At 32.2% G+C, this 20,778-nt stretch overlaps 3 protein-coding genes across 3 annotated transcripts; 2 read left to right on the top strand and 1 right to left on the bottom strand.

Annotated features, from left to right (window-relative positions):
• Nucleotides 1-161: 161 nt before the first annotated feature.
• Nucleotides 162-1,020, top strand: LOC139099288 (uncharacterized). Its single transcript, XM_070651713.1, has 3 exons — nt 162-386; nt 444-591; nt 679-1,020. Exons 1-3 carry the CDS (start codon nt 162-164, stop codon nt 993-995), a joined length of 690 nt encoding a protein of 229 aa, XP_070507814.1. The 3' UTR covers nt 996-1,020.
• A 1-nt stretch (nt 1,021) lies between these two features.
• Abcd3 (ATP binding cassette subfamily D member Pmp70) lies at nt 1,022-5,567 on the bottom strand. Its single transcript, XM_070652482.1, has 10 exons — nt 5,262-5,567; nt 4,325-4,443; nt 3,218-3,408; nt 3,060-3,157; nt 2,691-3,000; nt 2,478-2,631; nt 2,320-2,417; nt 1,918-2,263; nt 1,545-1,855; nt 1,022-1,485 (listed from the first exon to the last, which is right to left on the bottom strand). The coding sequence occupies exons 1-10, from the start codon at nt 5,366-5,368 to the stop codon at nt 1,240-1,242; spliced, it is 1,980 nt and encodes a 659-aa protein (XP_070508583.1). The 5' UTR covers nt 5,369-5,567; the 3' UTR covers nt 1,022-1,239.
• Nucleotides 5,568-5,915: 348 nt separating this feature from the next.
• Nucleotides 5,916-19,599, top strand: LOC139099949 (uncharacterized). The gene is made up of 6 exons (XM_070652493.1): nt 5,916-5,928; nt 16,792-17,117; nt 17,182-17,550; nt 17,679-17,801; nt 18,477-18,704; nt 18,935-19,599. The coding sequence occupies exons 2-6, from the start codon at nt 16,988-16,990 to the stop codon at nt 19,000-19,002; spliced, it is 918 nt and encodes a 305-aa protein (XP_070508594.1). The 5' UTR covers nt 5,916-5,928; nt 16,792-16,987; the 3' UTR covers nt 19,003-19,599.
• The last annotated feature ends 1,179 nt before the right edge of the window (nt 19,600-20,778 follow it).

Here is a 20,778-nt window from a genome sequence, read left to right as displayed (position 1 = left end):
TTGTCATGTAATGTATGATCAATTCATATCTTTTGTAACTTTCAGGTACCTGAGTAATATACCTGCTGAAACATTTTATTATGCTTTAAACTTACAAAAAAAAGTTTATTTATTGTTTTCTTAATTTTTTTTTTTCGTCAGTTGCAATTTAGATTCCCGTGATGTCAAACGAAACTATTATTCCATCTGCTGATGACCAAAAAGTAAATAAGCAATCACAAAAAAGAAAGACAACGTCAAAATCGGCATTTAGAAATGAAATTAAAATTGCAAAAAGTGAAATAGAAGATCCAATAGACTTGAAATTCGAAACATTTCAATTGGAACGGACATCAACGCCTAATCATATCAATATTTGCGAGCATTGCAAGCATTCTCATGCTAAAGTACGTACTTAAATATTAAGATTGATGACATTAATTATATTGTGTTATTCATTATAGGAATGCTGTATGTATGTTTACGACGAGCAGAGTGATATTATGAAGTACTCATTATTTAAACAAAGCGTAGAGGAACCTTATTTTATTGTAGATAACGACGATAATTTCCATATGAAAATTGGAAGTACGACACCGAAAAGTTTCCCAAGTAATTTTCCATTTTCATTAAATACCTGATTTAAATTTAAAATGATCGTTAGAAATTTATGCTAATAAAATATTGTTTTGTTTTTAGCTTTTACAGAGAACAATTCAGCAGTTGCAGACATGAAGATGTATGGATATGTAAAGCATCCACCTTTATTTTATGTTTGGCCAATATTTATGCCACAATATCCACATATGATAAATTATAATCCAAATAACTTTATCTACTATCCACCTGCAAATATACCCAATCATGTGCCGCCGCCAGCTCCATATTTAAATTCATGTGCTCCATTTCCACATGATATTAACACAAATGTAGATTATAGACATTATAATTATAATCATCAACAATATGTAGGAAGTAATAATTTTGTACCAATGAATTATAATTGTATCTGGTGACAGAATGGGTAATAAAAGAACTAACCTTGTGCAATATTAGGAATTTATTTTAAACATAGTAATCCATCTTTTTTTTATTAAATTCAATGTATAATTTCAATGAAAATGCATCACAAACAGAAAATAAAAAAAAATTAATCATAGAACCCATAAAACCTAGATTTTAATTCCGATAATGCTTAATGAAACCTGTGACAAAGAATCTTTGTTCTTTCTTCAATAGGAATGTCTTTTAATAATCATTTTAGGAACCGAACTGGTCGTTTGATGCATCAATCTTTCCAAATTCATAACTACCACGACCATCGAATCTTAAGAAATATTCGTGATGAGTCCATAATGATTTTCGATGTGATACAGTAAATAGAGTGATTCCAACTTCTCTACAATATTCATACATGCTTCCTTCAACATCAACTGAAACAGCACTTGTGCATTCATCAAGGATTGCAAATTGTGGATGATGATAGAATAGACGTGCCATTGCAATCTGTGAATTAAAAGACATAGTATACATTGTGAAAAAAAATTAGCATGCTTAATACTCACTCTTTGTTTCTCTCCGCCACTTAACACATCAATCCAATCTTCAATGGAGTCAAGGCCTTTCTCACGTTGTTGCACCAATAATCTTAATTGAACTATATCCAAAAATTTGTATAAATCTTGATCGGATTTTCCACGTCGTTTCATCTCTTCATATGTATGAGGATAGATAATCTGATCACGTAGTGTACCAAGGGTCATGTAAGGACGTTGTGGAATGTAGAAGAGTTTACCACGAGGAGGTTTTGTAACTTTTCCTCCCCATGATGGCCAAAGTTCTCCCAATATTCTGAACAAACTACTCTTGCCGCAACCTGTGGATTGAATTATTGGTCTACAACATGAACAGATATGCAAAATGTAAATGATATCTTACCATTTGGACCACAAACAAGAACGTTTGTTCCTGATTGAACTTCAAACGAAAGCTCTTTCACCAAAATATCTCCATTTGGTGTAACAAGTGGAACTCGTTCAAACTTAATGATGTTATCTTGGAAGGAAATGATTCCTTTGTTAACTTCAATATCCATATCAGCACTTATTGAATTGTTGACCATTGTTCTCACATATTTGCCACTATTTAATTCATTTAGAACTCTAATTAGTTCATCCATTCTTTGTGTGAATCCAGCTAATCGAGACATCTCTCGTCCAGCGAGTACGAGACGACCAATAGCTTCTGCAAGTTTCACCAACATTCTTCCAAATGTATAATAATGCTATAAATAAATTTTATAAGATATCTTGTTCCAATTTTCTATTGTGTATTACATACCCTTAATCGTTCTCCATCGGTATCGTCCGTAAGTAATTTATTATTTTTATCAAAGAATGGAATAGATACAGCATAGAAACCAATGCCAGTTGCAATATCTGTAAAAAGCATTCGGTTATTGAATACTGCAGCATAGAGTATATTTTGCTTCTACTTACATTTTGCAACTAAGTTATCGAGAACTCCCATTGCAACCCTAAATTCCAAGAACTTCCTCAAGTGTGCAGTAAGTTTGTTAAAACTAGCGTGAATTGTAAGTTTCTCTCGTGTATTTCCTTGATAGAAAGCTACTTCTTCCGAATTTGTTATCAGCTATAAGAAAAAAGCTTATTATATTTAATGTGCAACAGCATGAAGAAGTGATGACTTACTCGACTATTTACATAACGATATTCTCCCTCAAGTTTCTGTTCCTGAATTGTAAGATTTCCAGTTGGTCTACGTAAATGTGTCAAGACAACACCGCTAAACATTAGGTACATCATGATAATAAGAGGAGTTTTGGCGCCAATGGCTGCTGTAGTTTGATAAATATAAATAAATACGTCTAGTAAAGGCTTGCATGTATTTGAATAAAGATCAACAGTTGATTCACAGAACTTGTCAATGTCAGTTGTTAGAAGCTGATCGGCGTTTGCAATACGATTATCAAGATTAGACATTTTATAGTAGGTGTATCCCCTTAAAGTAATTAAGTTATTAATATGGAATTTGTGGATGATATTTAGGTGAATACTTACTTAAGATATTGATCAAAGAGATGTTTTGACAAGTTTGCTCGGAAGCGAATTTTCAATTCTCCTATACTCCACTTTAGTACGTTGTTAACAACAGCAATCTAGTAAATTAAGGTGTAATAAAAGTAATTTGTATAAATAATCATTTATTGTCTACTTACAGCTGGCATTGCGGCTAAAAACTTCACCAACGATGTTCGGAATCTAGGTTTATTCATTGTAATGATTGCACTCTCGATAACTGTTGCATTTTGGATCATCCATATATCAGATACCGAACGGAGAATTAAGGAAGATGCGATTGTCACTAAAAGTGCAGTCTCAGCGCTAAACTTTTTCGGAATCAAAATTCCTAAAGAAAAAATTATTAAGAGATTAACGACATTGTACATAAATGTTGTTGATGCGGCAAGCGTTCGTTTTGTATTTAAACCTTGATCTTGAGGGCAAAGTTTTTATTTCTGTAAATGTTGTGTCTTCATTTCTTTAGAATGTTTATAAAAGATTTGTTCTAATGCAGTGGAGGACAACCTGTTTTTCGCGACATTTCTGCTTTTCAATGCCATGAACTGTATGACGTGTGCGGTTTCGGTCCAGGATTACCGTTTGGGAGTATAGCAGAAAATTAAAGGTTGCGCACCACTGTGCTTTTTTGGCGTATTATCTTCGTGAAATTGGATATTTTGTGGACATCATTTGTAAATAATCCTTCAATTATAAATCAGTTTCTGATCAAAATTAGAGAGCTTAAAGAGTTGTTGACCATTTTACAGTTTATTTTTAGAAGACCTTGAAAATTCTCAAGAAATCCCACCGCAAGAGTCTAACTAATTTGTAAATACAAATCTAGAACTTAAATACATGCAATTCCTTTTTCGTTGTCTCAATCATTGTCATATCCGATTAATAATACTGTGCTAAGCTCTTTAAGAAATGCTAAGATAAAATCTTGAATATTGGAAAGTCCAAATGATTTTACAAAATTTTTTGTTCATTTATGGAGTTTAATGCTGATTCCAGGTGAACAGTTTTGATTGCGATAATGCCCTTATCAACACAAATGATGATGTAATTGATAAATTAGAAGTAGAACTTCAAAGTTCATTCATATTTCACATCGTTAGTCATTTTCAATGAAAAAGTCATTATTTTAAACTTACTATAAAGCTTTTAGTCACATTCTAACAAATTTACATAGGTTACTGTTAAGGTATAATTAATATGCCGACAATCATTATTCACGACGTAATGAAGTTTAGAATACTTACCAAGTAGGAACTTCAACTGGCTGAAGAATTTTGAATTGACATGAGCTTTAACTCGCTTTGTGTCCTTCTTCTCATTGATAAAGTATTCAATTTTATCTTCTGGTCGTAAATTTTTTCGCCTAGAAATATCAAGTCATGCATTAACTTAAGATGTAGAGGACACAAATCACAACAAGCCAAAAAACAAGTTTTTGTTTTTAATTTTAAATTCATGTCTTAGTGTGCCTTGCTTAATGTCTGAATATTGTTCATTAGAAATACAAATCTCATTGCGTGACGTCACACTTGAACGCTTAAGCTTGTTAAGGTACGAAAGTTATTATTTTGGACGCTCTCATAAATCTTGTGAGATCCAAAAGTGTTGATCACATTGTTTGAATTTCCAAACTACATCATCATCTCGCAAGCTTTTCAATCACCTTCGATTTTCATCATTCTAAACCGGTTTTTCTAATGAACGGCTGTATTATGTGTGATTACGACATAAGATCAAACACAACTTTATTGCATTACAGAACAAGATATCATATCACAAAGTCCATTTATAATTTTGGAACTAGTTTACTTTCTTTTATTGGCAGTTGCCAAAAAATGTAAATTTATTCTAATTTGGATTTCCTTTCAAGTTCAGTATATCGCATGATGAAAACAAGGGTCAATTTTATAGCCTTTAAGTTTATTTTTTTGTGCTGCTCACTTCAGAAAAAAAATCTGATAAGACAAATCTTTTAATAACAGCGAACCTTTGATTATGTTTTCAAGTCTCGAAAGTGAGAAGGTTATGCAATATTAAACAACAGAAGAAAGTCATGCTTGCCACTGCTGATGTTTAGCATTGTGTGAATTATTTTGAAACTTTTTCATGACCATTTTTACAATTAAAAACATTTCAAAATCACTTTTTATTTTTGTTTTGTTTAAAATCTTATGTAAATACCTTTGCTCTCGAGAATATTTACTAATTGCTAACAATATTCCCGCTGCGGCAATACCAGAAATGGCTATGAATTCATTGCGTTGTGTTAATTTACTTAAATTTGCCATTATTAATTATTTTTTAAATTCCTCCTATTAATTTTTTTGTTATTATCACCAATCTCATATTATTAGAAGACTTAAAACGTTTTATTGCTTATATAGGTGTAAGGAACATCTATAATCAGCTGATTCTATTACTGTATAAATTAATATTAACGAGTAAAGTACGCGCGAGTAAAACTTTTTTGATCAGTTTCAATCAAAATCTCGCGTAGAACTAAATTAATAACTGGAATGGATGGACTTTAAACGTTAAGTATGAATGACACGGATATGATTTATTTTGTTTATATTCCAATGGCAATTCCAAGTTATCTTATGTGTTGTTTTTTGGAAGTTCAGAATTTCGTCATGCACTTTCCGCTGAACATCAAATCAATGCTTTTTTAGGCGCCAAAGCTAATTTCATATAAAGAAAAAGGAGATGATGAAAGAATCTTCTTGCGAGTGAATGTATTAAAAATTGTAAATGCGCAAACGCGTAGTAAAAATGAAAAGTTTTGTGAGATAAAGTGTTCATTTGATTGAGCAGTTCTTTAGTCAATTCCGAACCGTCACATTAAATGGTAATTTCTTTTCTCAGAATGCTATAATAAGTTTTTATAATAAGTTCTAATAAAGAAATAAGCTATCATAAGAAAAGTGGAAAAATAAGAAAAGTTTAAAGACTTTACAGTGTAAGCAGAATGTTCATTTTTATTGCTGTGAAAGAGGATTTATTGAAAATGAATTTATAATATTGTGAAGTGTTTTTTAGATGAAAAATTCAGAGCTAATGTTAATCTTCAAAAAGATTTTAGGTCAATTACAGATTAGAGAATCTTTTTATTGCTTCCAACAGAGCTTTTTTCTCGCGCTTATTAATCTCACATTTTGTGAAAAAAATTTTATGATGAATTAAATCTCATAGCTTTATAGACTTTGTGGTTTATGAAATTACTTATTAACACAGTATGTAAGGAAATATGAGTTAAGGCAGTAATATGTCATCCCTTTTTATACTTATTTATCGATAAAACATTCTTTAATGAAAATCACAGTGCTGAAGACTTTTTAAATCTATTAAGTCATAATTGATATAATGGAAACGGAAGTTTTCCAATTTCATGCTCATATCCTCAGATTTCTTACTCACCTTATGAACCTTTCATTCATTTTCACATACAATTTTGTGATTCATTCAGATTCTTGTTTTTACTATTCACAAAAATATAAGAATTGAGTAAAAGAAAAGTTGCGTATAGCATTTCATATTTGACATACCAAGGAGGGTAGAAAATGAAATATGAAAAAAAGTCCTTCAACTTTTTCTCACTCTCCATATATTTTTTGTGTGTGCTTCTCTTTCCATAACCCCAACATCGAAAAAAGCAGCCGTTGAATCCATAATTTATATGTGTGTTTTTCTCTAATTTCATTTCAATAATCCAAAACCGATCATAGTAGGCCAAAATGGAAATGGAAAAAAGTATATGATTGTAAATGAGAAAGTTGTTGCTCCAGTTGGATTCAATTGTTGTTGTGATTGCTTTAATATATAATAAAAGGAATCAGTTGTGTGTTTTTGTATATTTCATAAAAACGGTACAAATTTGTTAGAGTGAAGGGGAAAGGGATGGATATATAGATAAAGAGGAAGAGCTAAAAGGAAAAGTTTTTCTTCTCCTTCAACTGTTTAATCTCATTGCTAGAAGCTATCTTGAAATCTCATCATATTGACAGCAAAAATTAGGGAAAGTTTATAAATTAAGTTCCATTTAAAAGCAAGCATTGGAACAGATATAATATGAAAGTTTGCTTTGTTTGTTTGCAGTATATAAAAAAAATATTAAGTTTTATATCACTGAGACATTTATATAGTTTAGGGCTATAAAAGAAAATACTGCATAGTTCTTATTAAAACTTTTCTTGCTATAAAGCAGTTAGATATGGTATGATACCAATGATAACATGATTGCCAGCTCTTCCGGAACAACATTTTCTATTATTAGATTTCTCTGCATCAAGATTAGTTACAGACGTAGTTTTCTATTAACTTAATTCACACTATAGACTTTAAATACTTTTATTTTCATGATGCTCCCCCCACTGTGTCTCATTATCTATTCGGCAAAGCTTTGTAATTTTAAGGAAATCGATATTTTATTCGGAATAAGTATACACTTGAAGGATGTCAAAAATAGAATGCACAAGCGAAGATCAGTAACACGATAATGCTTTAAACCCATTTTAGATAACATTTTTTAACATAATTTCCGCGAAAAAGCTGAGCAAACATCTTTAGGCAAAATGTTGGGATTCCTTGAAAGCATATACATGTATTATTTTGATCCTTTTACAATATTTGATTCTCAACCATCGTAACTAGGGCTTTTTTGCAACAAGCAAACATCGAGATAAAAAACACTTGACTTAAATATAGGCGTTGAAAGGTTGTGAAGACTGCTTTTGGAATTAGTATCCATGGATAGTATATTTTCATAGGTAACTCAATTTTTCATGAAAAATAATCAGCTTTCACACTTGTATAAGAAAAGTTGTTATTTTGATTTCAACGTTATAATATTATATATCACATACCTTAAGTCACGAAGGATATCGTGATGACATCGTCAAGAATAGCAGCTATTAATAAGACACATCACAATCAACTCTATTCACAATTTAATTGCATTCAATTTTAATTTTATTTGTTTGTTGTTCACACTTTATTTTTGTACTAAACTTAGAACACATTGCAATTCAAAACAATTTTAACCGTTGAAGTTTAAAATCTAATTTATCGTTGCTTATTTTTGACAAATATTATCCTATGTTCGTCTTTCACTTCTCTTGAGGATAAGGATGTGAAAAAAGTCATCTAAATCTGTTGAATAATTAAAAATTTATCTATCACTGTTCATATCCAAAGGCGCAACCTTAATTGCTAAATTAAAAGGATGAAGAGAATTTGTGATTGCTGCTTGTGGATCAATTTTCTCGAAAGCTTTTTGATTTATCTCTTATATACTCATTCTGTATTATGCCATTATTCAAATTATATAACAAGAAAAATCTATTTCCGTCATGTGTGACAAAATTCATATACAAATCTCATTCGATCATGAAATATAATAATATAAAGAAATGAGCGTTCATATATCGAAAAGAAAATTTTATCGATTTCAATGGCTTTTTGTCATCGATGTTGTTTGTTTGTCATGCTTTATTGTTGTTTTCCTTCATACATATTTTTCTTAGCTCACTCTCAAGTATATAAACACAAAACGTATTTTAGTTTCTACAGCTCTTTTTCTACCACCAAAATTTGGTGCTGCTACGCTAGAAGAAAATGAACAGCATGAAAAACAGTGAATGAGAATGAAAAATGAAATGGCACATTTATATTTAATGGAACTTTACAAAAACAATTTTAAGATATATAGGAGGTACGCAGTAACAAGAAAATTGTGTAAAATTTAGTTCATACTCTCCCACACGTTGCAAATAGATTAATGCTGTTCTACATATATAACATATTTCTTCCAACAAACTAGAATTTTTTTTATATTTTTTTATGTATAACTTTCTCCTTTACTCATTTGATTTCCCCTTCCATCCACACAATTTATTCATTGAGTTTCTTACTCTCTCACTCAAATTCATATCGTAAGTCGTAGCAGCATAACATAACATTATTGTTGTTTTTGTTTTGTCTTTCATCTTCTCTATTGTGTATAATGCCATTTGTGGCTGCTGTATTAAATAATGTTATGGTTTTTTTTTGCATTCAGTAGAAATGAAAATCCCTTTTCAATGAAAGGGCTGGAAACTACAATAACCAATTTGTGTTGGAGTCTCCATTCATAAATACTTAATTGGGAAGCACTAAAACATGAAGTTTTAATTAAAATTCAAGACCAAAAAAGTTAACTATAATTATCTAGTATTTAGTTTTCATCATTAATGAATGGAAAAATGAGAGCTTTTATCGGTTCCCACAGATGAATCTAAAATAATTCCATTGTTCGTACTTCCAGTATCGTAAATTATAAGAAAATTGCTTTATTTCTCTTCCTTCAATTTAAAAATTCATCCTCAAATGTTTTTGGCGCATTTTGTTGACTTATAGAGACTCATTGATCCTAGTGGTCGTTAACCTGATTAAAACTGATTCAAAAAACACACAATGCAATCTGCCCTGAGGCCAGATTCGATTAAATCCATCTTTAGTCATATGTCACGTAGTATGTTGTCCTGAGGCGGGATTTTCGGTCATTTCTATACCATGTGCTTTCCGAACTGATTTCTCTTTACCAGTGATGGGCAACCTGTAGATCATGGTTCACTAGTATGCCGCTAATGTTTTTGGTAAAGGTCATATACAGTATGCCGTGTGTCTTTTTGATCGAAGCTTATGGGTTGCGTATGATCTACTTCCTGGGTGGCGTTCTGCCTATGTTTACTACACCATCAAGGTGAGCCGCGAAAAACAAAGGGTTGTCTACCACTGCTCTATAGTTTCATATACGATTAACGAAGATAGCCATGAAAATCGGACAGAATTGTTAAAAAAGGAACCATTTTTCTTCAGAATGAGTGTTAAAAATTTCCGGAAGATGTTCTCAATATTGTTTTTACCTCTGCATAATACATAAAGCCAACATGTACTGTTGCTCTATTCTCGTCTCTGTTCTGTTCAAAAAAAGAAAGGAGAAAACTAAAGGTAGCTTTTTACATAGTTAGATGTGAAAAAAACATAATATAATAACCACAAAACATTCGCCTCACAGCACATGTAAGGTATAGGATGCGGATATATAGTTGTGAAGGAAAGAATATCATTTTTTTAAGCATAATCTTTATGTATGTATAATGAAATAACAATGATGAGGATATTTAGTATGTCGGACGAATATAATATTATCTTTAAAATCTGAATTTGCATTCTTTATTTATTTATTTATTTTCTTTTATTATTTAAACAGTAATCACATCCAATCACTTTAGTAGAGTATCTTCATCATTCTATTCATAGATAAAGCCTTTTTAATGCAAACACTACATGAATATATTCAAAATAAATTTCACTATTATTCTTGAAAATTAGAATTTTAAAAGATTGCTTCAAAGCACATAACCACCCCAGAACTATGCTTACTAACGAGCTTTCCATTCATATTGCCATACACATTTAAGTCTTTTTGAATGTTCCATAAACAAATCTCATTTGCCTCTTTTCTTAAATATAATTCTGTGGTTTTCTTATCAACAAAAGAAAGAGAATTTTAAGCCAAGCAAGCAAGAATGACTGAGAAAATTTTGGAATGAGGCAAGGGCAAAAATGGTGGAATTTAAAGAAGGGATTCATATGTGATGAAATTCCTCTTGAGGCTTCTTTTATAACAATCCCTCGTTTCTTCTTTCTTATTCATCTCTTCAATCGGATTTAGTGAAATGGATGCTACATTTACTCATTCAAAATATATATATTCTTAGCGTGTCTCTCCAAATAATTTTCAGAAACATCAATTTTATGGATAAGGCTTTCCATAAATTTATAACCATGAGATTGTTCTATTGTATTTATTTAATAGAGATATTATGATTTAATATTGCATTCTCTTCCATTTTTTTGAGGATATTTTGGTTGGAAATGAAGGCAAAAAAAATATTTGGGTTTAGCACGCTTAAGTATCTATCTGCTACTTCTCATTCTCTGACATCCATGTAATGATTTCTTTTTATTTCATGTCTCTTTAAACTAATGCTTTCTATGACTTTGTTTAAATGGAAATAAAATCTCAGATGATAAGACGATGAAAATTCTTTTGACCTTTTTTTGTGCTGCCTGCCTTCCTCTCTTTCTGTCTATGTCTCTTTATAAGCATATTTTCCGTATTATATTCATTCCATCTTTTCATTGTAGACAGTTTAAATTCCCATAAAGAATCCATGCAACTGGCTCATTTTTTCATTTTTTGGGTAAACGTCAAGAGCATATACGCACATTTAAGTACACACAAACGAGATTTAGATAAAAAGAGAGAGAAAAACTTCAAAAGATCCTCTTCTTTTAATGATGATTGAGACGATTCAACTAGAATTATGGTTAAATAACGAGGATGAAAATGATTAAATAAGGTAGAAATTAGCAAAACTTTTCATTATGTGGGTCTTTAACAATTTTCGAGATTTTAATTGAAATTGCATCCTAGAATCATTCTGTATGTGGTGAAAGGATTCGAAAATGAAATGACACAAATTGAAATGTAAGTGTATATCCATTATACTACAAACGACACGAGCATAAAGGATGTGAAAGATACCCGAGTATACAAAGAGCGTGCTCAGTTTTGTGAGCACGCTTCTGAGCATGCTCAAATTCATCGTTTTACGTGCTCACTATAGCATGCTCAACTGAGCACGCTCATGAGCACACTCTGAATGTGCTCTCGAAAAATAAAAAAAATTTTTGAGCGTGCTCAGGTGAGCACGTTCACCTGAGCATGCTCATGAGCATACTCAAAATCAAAATTTTGATGTGCTCACCTGAGCACACTGCTGAGCATGCTCTTGAGCACATCTTAAGCATGCTCATGCAAAATGGCATTTTAAATATTAGCATGCTCATCTGAGCAATCTTTTTTTTTGTACTCTTGAGCATGCTCCTAAGCATATCTTGAGCATGCTCGCGTATTATGCCGCATTTTATTTTAACATGCTCACCTGAGCACATCGTTGAGCATGCTCATGAGTACATTCTGAGCATGCTCATGTATTATGTCACATTTAATTTTAACATGCTCTCCTGAGCACATTGTTGAGCATGCTCAAGAGCACACTCTGAGCACAACGAGGAAATGTGATTTATGAAATTTCAGCGTGCTCACCTGAGCACATCGTTGAGCATGCTCAAGAGCACACTCTGAGCACAACGAGGAAATGTGATTTATGAAATTTCAGCGTGCTCACCTGAGCACATCGTTGAGCATGCTCAAGAGCACACTCTGAGCACAACGAGGAAATGTGATTTATGAAATTTCAGCGTGCTCACCTGAGCACATCGTTGAGCATGCTCAAGAGCACACTCTGAGCACAACGAGGAAATGTGATTTATGAAATTTCAGCGTGCTCACCTGAGCACATCGTTGAGCATGCTCTTGAGCACACACTGAGCACAACGAGGAAATGTGATTTATGAAATTTCAGCGTGCTCACCTGAGCACATCGTTGAGCATGCTCTTGAGCACACACTGAGCACAACGAGGAAATGTGATTTATGAAATTTCAGCGTGCTCACCTGAGCACATCGTTGAGCATGCTCAAGAGCACACTCTGAGCACAACGAGGAAATGTGATTTATGAAATTTCAGCGTGCTCACCTGAGCACATCGTTGAGCATGCTCTTGAGCACACTCTGAGCACAACGAGGAAATGTGATTTATGAAATTTCAGCGTGCTCACCTGAGCACATCGTTGAGCATGCTCAAGAGCACACTCTGAGCACAACGAGGAAATGTGATTTATGAAATTTCAGCGTGCTCACCTGAGCACATCGTTGAGCATGCTCAAGAGCATACTCTGAGCACAACGTGGAAATGTGGAAAATCTTGGAAAAATCTATGAAAATTATCCACCTGAAAATACAGTGAAACACCGAAAAAAATAACCAAAAAACTCTTAAAATTAATCAGTAAAAAACTTTTATATATGGTTTTTGCCATATATAAATTATTAGGTAAAATACAGCGGTGGCGTAATGGTTAAGGCGATGGTCTCATATAGCAACGAAGCGGTCTCAGGTTCGAATCCAGGTAAAAGCGAAATTTTCTAACTTTGGTTTTTTCAGATTATTAATTAAACAGGATTCATTACAATAACATTTTCTAAGAGTACTAATATTATAGGATTAAAAAAGTGCATTTTCTCTCTCTCCCCTAAGTGAAATTAATTAATTTTTTTAAATTTTGCATATTTATACATGCTTAGTGAGCACGCTCTAGAGCATACTCAGTGAGCATACTCTTGAGTATGCTCATTGAGCATGCTCATAAGTATGCTCTGAGCATGCTCAACTTTATGTCACATGACATTTTTCAAAAAATGTCTTATGTCACACCACATTCTAGAGCATGCTCACGATGTGCTCTGAGCACGTTAAAAGAGCATGCTCTCTGAGCGTGCTCAGAAGCGTAAAGTAGTGACATCAGGTTTTGTATGAAAGAGCATGCTCACACTAGCGTGCTCAGCGAAAATTTGAGCATGCTCTTAGCGTGCTCTTTGTACACTCGGGATAGAAAACTTTTTCCTTTTTTTTCGTGTCTTCATTGCAGTTGCTTATGACAAATTCGAAAGGAAAACTTTGTTCATTTCATGCCGACTTTTTCAAATGACAACATACTTTTAGTCAGACAACTCATAATTGAATTAAGGCAAAATTCTAACTTATTATGTCATTCATCTGTTTACTATTCTGAACAAACAGCTTAAATGTAATGAAATATCACATAAATCATCTGATAGCAAGCTTTCATTAGTTCGGTTCAACAGTCTTATGTCTCTAAATATGAAATTTCTTTCCTAAAACTTTATCACTGATTTGGTCTACAACTTATATTGAAGATCCTTAATCACAAACAGACACTTTAATACAGAACGTCGTAAGCTTTAGCTAGAAGCCTTGATCTTAAGATTTGATGTTCATAAACATTCTCGTATCTTTTAATAACCAACTTTTGACATTCGTGTAAATGCAAAAACACATGTTTTCATGACGTGTAACTTTGATAGGACAGAGGTTGGATGTAAAACATGACATTTTTAAAAAAGAAATAAAACCAATGCAAACATATTTTTTTGAGGACATCATAAATGAAATAACTTCAAGCTATTCAGATCATCGAGATTAAGAGCTGCACTAAGTTGTTTCGTGGCTAATAATGGTTGTTTAACGAGTGAATGTGCAGCAGATCTCTGTACTCAGTAGACCTACAGTTTGAGAAAGACTGTAAGTTACATTCCACTTCATATGATTCACAAATTATCTCGAATCCATGTTCCAATTACTAAACCCGAAAAGCACACAATGCAGAAATGGCCGAAAATCCGTTTCCAAGCCAGCACGACTCTATTCCCAAGCCAGATTCGAAGAAATTCGGCCTTAGCTCAGAGTCAAATTGGTCTGTGGCCGGATATTCTGTTATTTCTACGACTTGTGCTTCCGTCATCAAGCCGCTAATAGAGTCAAGTATACTCATGAGCATGCTCTTTGTCTGTTCGGATTAATTATAGACATGAAACGCAAATCTCCTTTGTCTCATGTCATTACCAAGAAGTGATATTCACTTGTTCAAATTAAATTAGTCACAATTAATTCCGAAAATAAATCAAGAACTTCCTTAAAATTTGAAACTTTGATGTTGAGATGAAAAAATCACAATAATGAGGCTGTCAAAAACATCCAAACACATCCTGAAGTTTCTCAAAACTTCCCAGAAAATGTAATTTCAAGTTTCAAATTCTCTCCTTCCTGTATAATTTTTCTTAAAGCTGGAACTTGAAATCCCTAATAGAAGTTCCATTTGCTGACAAACAAAAAAGTGAATTCAATCTGAATGCTAATGTTTACCGTCATGAAAAAAGATTTAAACTCCCCTCGCAATTCTTACATTTTAAATAAGATCCATTGAGAACTTTTTCCATAGCTAATTGAGACTTTTTTTTGTAGAAATTTGAATTTATTAAACTGGATTGTCAGTAATTAATTCTGATTTATTCAGGGTTTGTTAATTTATGACCGTAAATTTTATATCTATGTACTGGCAATCCTAAAATGGCAGAAGAGAAGCTACACAGAGAAGAAAAAAAAGACATTCTCATGAATGGTCATGAATGTGAAAAAGTGAGCGACAAATTGCAAATTGTCACCATGAAATGCAAATGAAAATTGATAAATAGCATTTTAATGAGTCATCAACAGAGTTGTCCAAGATTTTTCCTCCTTCCTTTATTCTGTTTAAACATTCTCTATTCAAAACTGTGCACTGTACCCTCATCAAAAAAAGAAAAAGGTTTTCCTTTTCTTTCTTATTTTGTTTGAATATAAACGGATAGAAAGGGAAAGAAAAGTTTATCAAAAAGCAGCGACATGTCATCATCATCATCCGTGAATATTTCTTCCTCACTTAATTTTTTTCTTCTCTCTCCTTTTTGTTCCTCAATTGATCAATTTTCTTACTTCGCTGTTTTTCAATCAAACTGAAACCTTGACATAATAGACGAAAAACTTTCTTCATCTTCAACAGATTTTGAATAGAAAATGAGAGGCAATAGCATGTACATGTTATTGATATTATTATTTTATTGCTCCTTGGTAATGATATAAACCAGTTCTTCTGGATGTGAAAAATTCTGTAATTGAGAATAAATTTATATGGAATTTAAAGCAATTTAGGCCTATTCGTGATGAGAATAACTTAATGTATTCTTTATACTTTTTTGTCATTTGAGTCGAGTGACATTCAGGAAGCATTGTGAACGATTTATCTCGAAACAAATTGACCGCTAGCTTTAGGCTAGTTATAAATAATGAGTTTTTGATTGCAAGGGCGTGTATAATTGTAGATAGTTAGTTATTTCAGATATAAAAAGTTTGAACTGTCAGAGTAGAGCAGTAACTAAAAGATTAACAGTAAGATAGTACTGAAATTCATGTGTTTTCGAATTCTTGAAATCTATCAAATGAACAGGAATCGATATTAGTGTGATTGACATCATGAAATTTTTTTTGTGCTGTTTGTTGTCCTTTGACACAGGGATTGTAATGACCCAGGGTATATGAATGTAATGTACATAACCACAAACTGTGTTAATGAGGAAAATACATCGAAAAAGCATTCAAATTCATTAGACTTTCCCTGTGGAACTAACTAAGGGGAACTATGGTCGTTAAGGTAGATTGGGTGATACTCGAACTCATTATTTTCCAAACTGTGTGTCGCAGAACTTTTTTGGAATTGCCATGAACCGTGTGCTATGTACGGTTTTGGTCGTGCCATCAAAGTGTGCCGTGACACGAATAAGTTGGGACAGAATTGCTCTGACCACTTAGAAATGGTTGCTGATTCGCTGCTTTGGAAGCTTCCTCAATTTATTTAAGGAGCGCAGCTCTGGAAGCTTCCTCAATCTAACCTCATTTGTGTCGTTAGTGACATTTTCCAGCAAAACATGTCAATCCAGACATTCTGGCTTATAAATATTCTAAACGAAATGTAAATGATAGCTTATTTCTTTATGACTCCCCGTGATTTTTGATGGACATTTAAAGAATACATTTCTAAGCTCTTACAATGTCTCTTTATAAGTAATTTTTCTTCTATTTCATTGAAACTTCAACAACAATAACAATAAAATGTCATCGCTGTGAACAACAAAAATATGGAAAATAGGAAGAGAAACTGTAGGAAATAAATAGCATCTGAAAGTCATCGATGATAATGATGAAAAAGATGGGATTTCATTTTATAATAGAAAAGCATTCATCAAAACGGAAATTGATGTATTAAATGGCATCGTAGTCGTAGTTGAGAAAAGGAACGATAAAAAAGAGAGAAAAATAACAAATCACCGTTTTAGTGAAAATAAATGGAAGTGTATTTTCATCCTAATTGCCATCATCGCAATATCCTTTGGGCATCATTATGTTCATACTTTATACCTGCACTTTTACTTAGCTTCTTTGTGCAAGAATGCTCATCGGATCCGAGTATAACATGTGAGTTATAAATGATTTATTGTATGTCCTTATTGAATTAAATATCCTTATTATATCCTAATAGATCAAATCGGTCAATTATGTGAGAGATCACATAACTTTTTATCAACATATCGTAAAATCGATGGCGCCGAAATCATATCGAAAAATGAGAGAAATCTCGATTGTACACTGACATTTCAAACGCATTCGATATTGCAACGTTTTATGTTAAGATTTGAAGTACTAAAGCTAGATTGTAATGATCATTTGTACATTTATGATGGTGCACATAGCTCTGGTATACATAAAGCGGATGTTAGTTGTCGTAATACAAAACAGAATCTCGGAACACTCTTTACTCGCACAAATTATATCACACTAAAGTACGTGACAGATAACTGGGGTAGTGACAATAGCTTCAAGCTGATAATAACAGCTATCAAGGATGGAAGTAATGCGTGATGAATATTAAGCGTGCTTTACTGGAGCACGCTGAAAATTTATAAGTCTCAATCATCAATTTCCTCTTTTTTTTTTTTTTTCTTGTACTCCTTCTTACATGCTACTCATACTCAACAGAGCACTCGTGTAAAGATTTTCGTTGTGTAACAAAGGAGTTTTGCATAAGTCCTGATTTGCTATGTGATAACGTGAATCATTGTGAAGATGGGTCTGATGAAGCTATCGGAACGTTATGTGAAGGTAAGTTTTTCCATCCATCTATATCTTCTTATTATCAGAGTGCGGCAACCTGAAAATCGAAAATTCGACATTTGATTGTCGAATTTTTTCTCAAAATTCGATGTTTCATTAGAAAATTTAAAAATAATTTGACAGTTAGCAATTTTGTAACAAAATAAATATTTACGAAGTTTTCATTAGAAATTCTCATTCTAATACAAATTTTGAAGCTTCTAATATCCTAATACAGTTCACTTGACGTGGTTTAACGTTATTTTGTGCATAAATTTGCTTAAAAATTTTTTGTAAACATTGAAAAATTTTTCAATGTGTTTTGGAATAATCGGTTATTTTTTCATAACGGAAATTTATTTTTTGAAAAAAGTAACGAAAAAAATAATTCAAACAAAAAAATAACAGAAATTTTTCAGATAGCCGCACTCTGCTTATTATTATGCTTTTATTGCTATAATTTGTTGAGTGCGTACTGTACTTCTTTCTCACTCTCCTTTCCTCATTATTTTCCTACCCTAACGTTCATAACAGGTGAGCAAGGTAGTGAGGATGTGCTGGAAAATTTATGATGATGTCTTGATTTATTTCTCTTTGCTTTTTTCTCTCTCATTCCTACATGCTTCCTTCATCATCGTTTTTATGCGCTTTAAATGAAATTTTCTTTTTTGAACCTTTATTTAGCGCCTATCAATGATACCGTTTTCGGTATGACGTCGGAGTGGATTGTTGTGATAACAATTTGCTTGTTATTAATGATGGTAGCGTGCGGTGTAGGCATCGGTATTTGTATTTGTCGACGAAATACAAATCGAAATATAATAATGAAAGGAAGTCAGATGACTACTACAACAACATCACATGATGTCAATGGTCAGAAACATTTAAACTTCTATCGCCCTGCAGTATTAGGTGAGTACTCGATTAAATTTTAAACAGAATGATTTATTGTTTGTCATGTTGATGGCTTTAATGTCCTACATTTTTAACAACAAATAGAAGCATAACAAATGAGTTCATTAAAGAATTAAGTAGAAAATCATACGACCTGAATCGATAATTAATTAACAATATTTTCCAATACGCTATCTGATTATATAAAATCTCAATGCTAATCCCTCCATTCTTTCTATTCCCTCTAGATTATCTCCACATTTTACAACGAAAATTAACAGGGGAGATCCGTCCTTATTGTCAAATAATCATTTAAATGATAACGAATCACACCGTACTCAAAAAGAGGAATGGTTCGTTTAAGGAAGTATTAATTAAAAAGGAATCTCTAAGATCTTTTCCTTTTTATCTTCCTTTTTCTCAAATCAATGATTGTCGACAATAATAAAAAAAAATTGAGGAACTAATTTAATTAAAATATTGTGTAGAACGGAAAATTTATTATACGATGAATACATAAATCGCATTTTCTATTACAATATTCCCTATAGGAGGAAGAAAAAAAGTATTTAATGAGCTGCAGGGCGTTAAAATAAATTACTATAGCATTATACAATACTTGGTAGTGGGAAATGAAAATATCATAATTTGTCAACTTAATTCCATAAGATTCTAATTTTAATGTGAACAATTTTAATTGAAATTTTATGTATTTATTTTGTGGTGTAATCTTCAGTATTTTATCTCGTATAATTCTCTCATTATTATCTTTTACACCAAATATTTACTTAGTCTGTTCTAAATCTGTTTTATTAGTTCAATCAGTGCTGTCCAAACTTGTTTTGCCTTCCAATCAGATATGTAGTTCATGAATGTAATGAACTTAATGCTACTAAATTTTATTTTCGGAATTCTCGACTAAATCACAGCATTTTGATGGTTTTAGTAAGGGGCTGTTAGACTATTACTTCCTTATCTACTTTGCTGGTCGTACAGATCAATTGTGATTCATGGACTCCCTTAGTTTGGGTTCGAAGCTGGCTCTATCGCTGGTAATCGACTGCCAATCAGCGATGTCAAGTGCATTACCATCTCTATCGAATTCCTCCCTCCCTCGTTACAAAATGTTCATACAAAAGAATTTCTTTTGTTTAAGCTGTTACAAACTTCCTAAAAACACAACCCTACCCATCCCACCATTAGTGAACGACCCCTAACAAAAAATTATTTTGGTGTCAATTACATCGTCAATTACTATAAAAATTTATGTCATTTTTGAACACTGAATCATTCGAATCTGTATTGAATCAAAATGATATCAGCAATCTGTTACCAATTAATCTGTGGCTTAGCACAACCATTATCGAAAATTCTGTTAACCATACTCATCATCGTGTACACAAAATGTAGAGTCTTCATAAATCCCGAGCGAATCAAATGAAGAAGAGTCTGTCATGGAATTTTTAAATTTGTTTGCGTAAATTTAGCAACTATATGGACGCTTCATGGGGAGGACAGAATTTAATACTCCGTGGAGAAGCCTTCTTTATTGGTTTCTGAGCTTGAATCGATGTGACTATTGTATGGAGTTAAGTCGATTTGATTTAAATTTTAATTCGAGTCAAATCAACTTTTCCATACAAGATTGTTGTCAACTTCGAGTTCTGATTTGTGTCGTCGCTCGGGATTTGTATCCAAAACCAATAATAACCTAAATAAATAAATTAGCTAAAAATTAAACAAAGCTTTTGGTTTTTCAAAGTGGTCCTTTCCTTAAAGCATCAAAAGGAAGGAAAAGCATCCGTTCAGAAGTATCTGTGTTATAGGATTAAGTTGGACAGTACTGATATTATGAATATAAGTGTAAGATAACAAGATAAATGAAATTATAGATAAAATATGTCAAACATAAAATATGTGAATGTGATTGCATGCTTGCATGTGATATTTAAATATTTTGTTGCAAAATTAAATGATAATAACACTAATTATAACATATGTAACATTGTTGTGTTTATTTCTAAGAACTAATTTATGAGATCAATTTAGAGAAAATTTTTAAAAATGTAAAGCTATAAAAGAGCTTTAAAAG

The sequence above is a fragment of the Chironomus tepperi genome, unplaced genomic scaffold (genome assembly GCF_022539635.2).
Source record: "Chironomus tepperi strain 1889 unplaced genomic scaffold, CSIRO-AGI_Ctep_v1 contig_48, whole genome shotgun sequence".
NCBI classification, from domain to species: Eukaryota; Metazoa; Arthropoda; class Insecta; order Diptera; family Chironomidae; genus Chironomus; species Chironomus tepperi.
Note: the sequence above shows the minus strand (reverse complement) of the source record. Positions and strands in the feature narration are given on the sequence as shown.